Here is a 3,024-nt window from a genome sequence, read left to right as displayed (position 1 = left end):
GGACTTGGTTGTGGGAAGCTGGCATGAAGTTGCCTTGCCTAACAACCGTGGGATTCGGTTAACGATAGCAACGGGGACTGCAGGAATTGCCATCGCTAAGTGATGTCGTTGCACTTTACGACCTCATCATTTAGCAATGGAAGAGTAGAAGGCAGTGTTTCTAATCTATATAGATAAGGGACTGGTAGCTCAGCTCATATTTCCCTCAGCAACAACCAGCGCCCACCCTGGGCATTAGGACCCACCTTCGTAGAAGTGTTTTAACTATATTTCTGTTTGATGATATCATGAGTTTCTGATAGTAGCTGTTTAAATTCCCGTGCTTGAGATGGAGCACTCACGCTTGCTTTGAAAGCTAATTTCCAAGTGCCCTTTAATCTGCAGAATAAAGCTATTAAAAGACATTTCCGCCTTGCATGTTAATTGGGCGTCACGCGCCAGGTTCCACAAACCCAGAAGTTTCCTGGGACAGTGCATTTGCACATGAATGGTGTGGCTTTTGTACTCAGGAAAATTAGTGTCACATTTAGAAAATCCCCTTGCCCATGTGATGTGAGCAAGTGACGGGTGAGTGATTTGGATTGCTGGCTCTGTCTCTTCTCAGGGAGGGCACCAGCAGACTTTGCAGAACAAGAAATGGCAGCCTGACAGCCTAGGTTTTGCTTAATGCACCTGCTGAATCCTTTCCATGGTCCAGTTGCACAGTACCCAGTCTTTGCTGCAAAGCTCAATGAAGAACAAGCGCAAACGTTTGCATTCAGCAGCCAGAATGCTCAACTGCACAGCAATACAGCATTCTCTGAGATACACATGCCTAGGGCACTCTTTTGCATTTGGCAACACAAACTACCTGAAAACAAAAGCACAAAACATGGAGCATATAACAGACAACAATCTTACATTATAACTCACGAATGGCAATTTCTATGTAGCTTAACTAATTAATAATTTAATTAAATATTGGAAGCACGCGTTTATAGAAAACGGGAAGTGTGAACGTGCAGGTGGATGTGACAGAGGGGCTCAAAATTAGGCATTCCTTAGAAGAGGTGGAACATTTCTGTCCCCTTTTAAATTATTAGGAACCAAGGGGATTAGGAAAAACTCCACTCAACCCGTACCGGATCCATTGCTGACAGTGCATTCCAACACATGCCTGATTAGAAGAAGGTCATATTGAATTCAGTGAGATTTACATCTGGGAAAGTCTGAGCATAGGATTGCAACTTTAGCATGTGCCAGTCTTTTCCAAATTGATGCTCTCTAGATACATTGGGACTGCAGTCCCTCAAATTCCAACCACAGCCAGCACATCTGGATGGGGACTCAGTTGAGAAAGCCTGGCCTGCTGTTGTTCAAGTAGCAACTGAGGTTGTCCACCTTGTCAGCAGGATGCAAATCTGGGCCTGCAAAGAGTCATTGGCCCGTCTCTGTGCTCTCAGTGGCACAGCACAAGACTGCTCTCCCCATGGCAGGAAATCTGAGGATGGGGCACCCCTCGGGACAAAGAGTTTCAGAGAGCGGTTAGAAGAGGCAAGAAGCAGTATTACGAGAACATCTATAAAGACACTGAAGATGGAAACAGGCATAGAAAAATAAAGAAAGTCTTTCAAAAGATCTCCAAACTTAGAAGCAGGTTCCCAGCCTGAATTAGTATGCTCGAGGATCCCAGAGAGTAACTGATTCCAAGAAGATCAAAGATAGAAGGAGTATACTGAAATTCTGTACAGTAACTATGTTCTTATGCAAGATAGCTTAGAAAATATTCCCTACTTATAAGAACCTCTCGTAGTAGAAGATGAAGTTAGATCGGCATTCTGATCGCTAAAAAGTCAGAAGGCCATAGGAATTGATGGAATATCTATGCAAATATGGCAAGCAACAGACATAGAATTTGTAGAGGTTCTAACCAAACCAAGCCAGCAAATCTGCAGAACAACACGGTGGTCAACAGATGGAAGAGGTCACTGCCACTTCACTTAACAATTCAAGGATTTGCCTGCAGGAGGCAAAGAAGAGAAGTGTGCCATTCTCTTCCTGTGCAGAGCTTAGGCCCCCTTGCCTTCCCTTCTGCTAAATCGTCCAGAGGTTCCTGAGCATTCGGAGGAGCCGGCTAGAGATCTCCTTGGTTTTGATGCTGTAAATTAGTGGATTCATAAGGGGCAGGAAGAGGATGTAGGTGTTGCCCATGAGCATGTGGAGGAGCGGTGGTGCGTGCTGCCCAAACCGGTGCACTATAGAGAGCCCAAGCACAGGAATGTAGAAGACCAGGACAGCACAGATGTGAGAAACGCAGGTGTTCAGGGCCTTGAGAGGGCTGCGTCCACTGGAGGCCATGCCCAGAATTGTCTTCAGGATTAGGCTGTAGGAAATGAGAATGAAGAGGAGGTCTGAGCCCATGGTGAGGAGGATAAGGCTGAGGGCATAAATGTTGTTGAAAGTGGTGTCACTGGAAGCCAAGTGAATCAGGTCCTGGTGCAGACAGTAGGAGTGAGACAATCTAGCAGCTGGGTGGTAGGGGAACCTTGCAAGGAAAAACATGGGAGGTATTATGGGAAGAGTGCTCCTCAAAAGGAGGGCAAGGCCAATATGTGTGACTCTGGTGGTGCTCAGCAGCTTGGAGTACCTCAGGGGAGAGCTGATAGCCAGGAAGCGGTCCATCGCCATGGCAAAGAGCACAGCTGACTCCATGAAGGAAAAGGAGTGAAGGAAGTAGAGTTGAGCAATGCAAGCTTGACTGCTGATCTGCCTTAGCTGGAACCAGAGGACACCCAGCACTGTGGGTACCGTGACAACACAGAGGCTCAGGTCAGTGGCAGCCAGCATGGCCAAGAAGTGATACATGGGCTGATGCAGGCTTGGCTCTACCCAGATGATATAGAGAATGGTGCAGTTGCCTAGCATGGTGACCAAATAGACAGAGAAGACAGGGATGCCAATCCAACTGTAAGCGGACTCCAGCCCAGGAAAGCCACCCAGGGCAAACACTGCCATGCTGACATTGGTAAGGGCAACCGATGCCAT

General features: G+C 47.0%; 1 protein-coding gene across 1 annotated transcript; it reads right to left on the bottom strand.

Moving 5' to 3' along the window:
* Positions 1-2,073: 2,073 nt before the first annotated feature.
* On the bottom strand, positions 2,074-3,024 carry LOC107326622 (olfactory receptor 51V1-like). The gene has a single exon (XM_088140869.1). The coding sequence runs from the start codon at positions 3,022-3,024 to the stop codon at positions 2,074-2,076; it is 951 nt and encodes a 316-aa protein (XP_087996995.1).

Source organism: Python bivittatus, unplaced genomic scaffold (assembly GCF_059951505.1).
Source record: "Python bivittatus isolate LINGU-HERP-01145 unplaced genomic scaffold, Pbiv_v1 ctg000340_np1212, whole genome shotgun sequence".
Taxonomy (NCBI): Eukaryota; Metazoa; Chordata; class Lepidosauria; order Squamata; family Pythonidae; genus Python; species Python bivittatus.
Note: the sequence above shows the minus strand (reverse complement) of the source record. Positions and strands in the feature narration are given on the sequence as shown.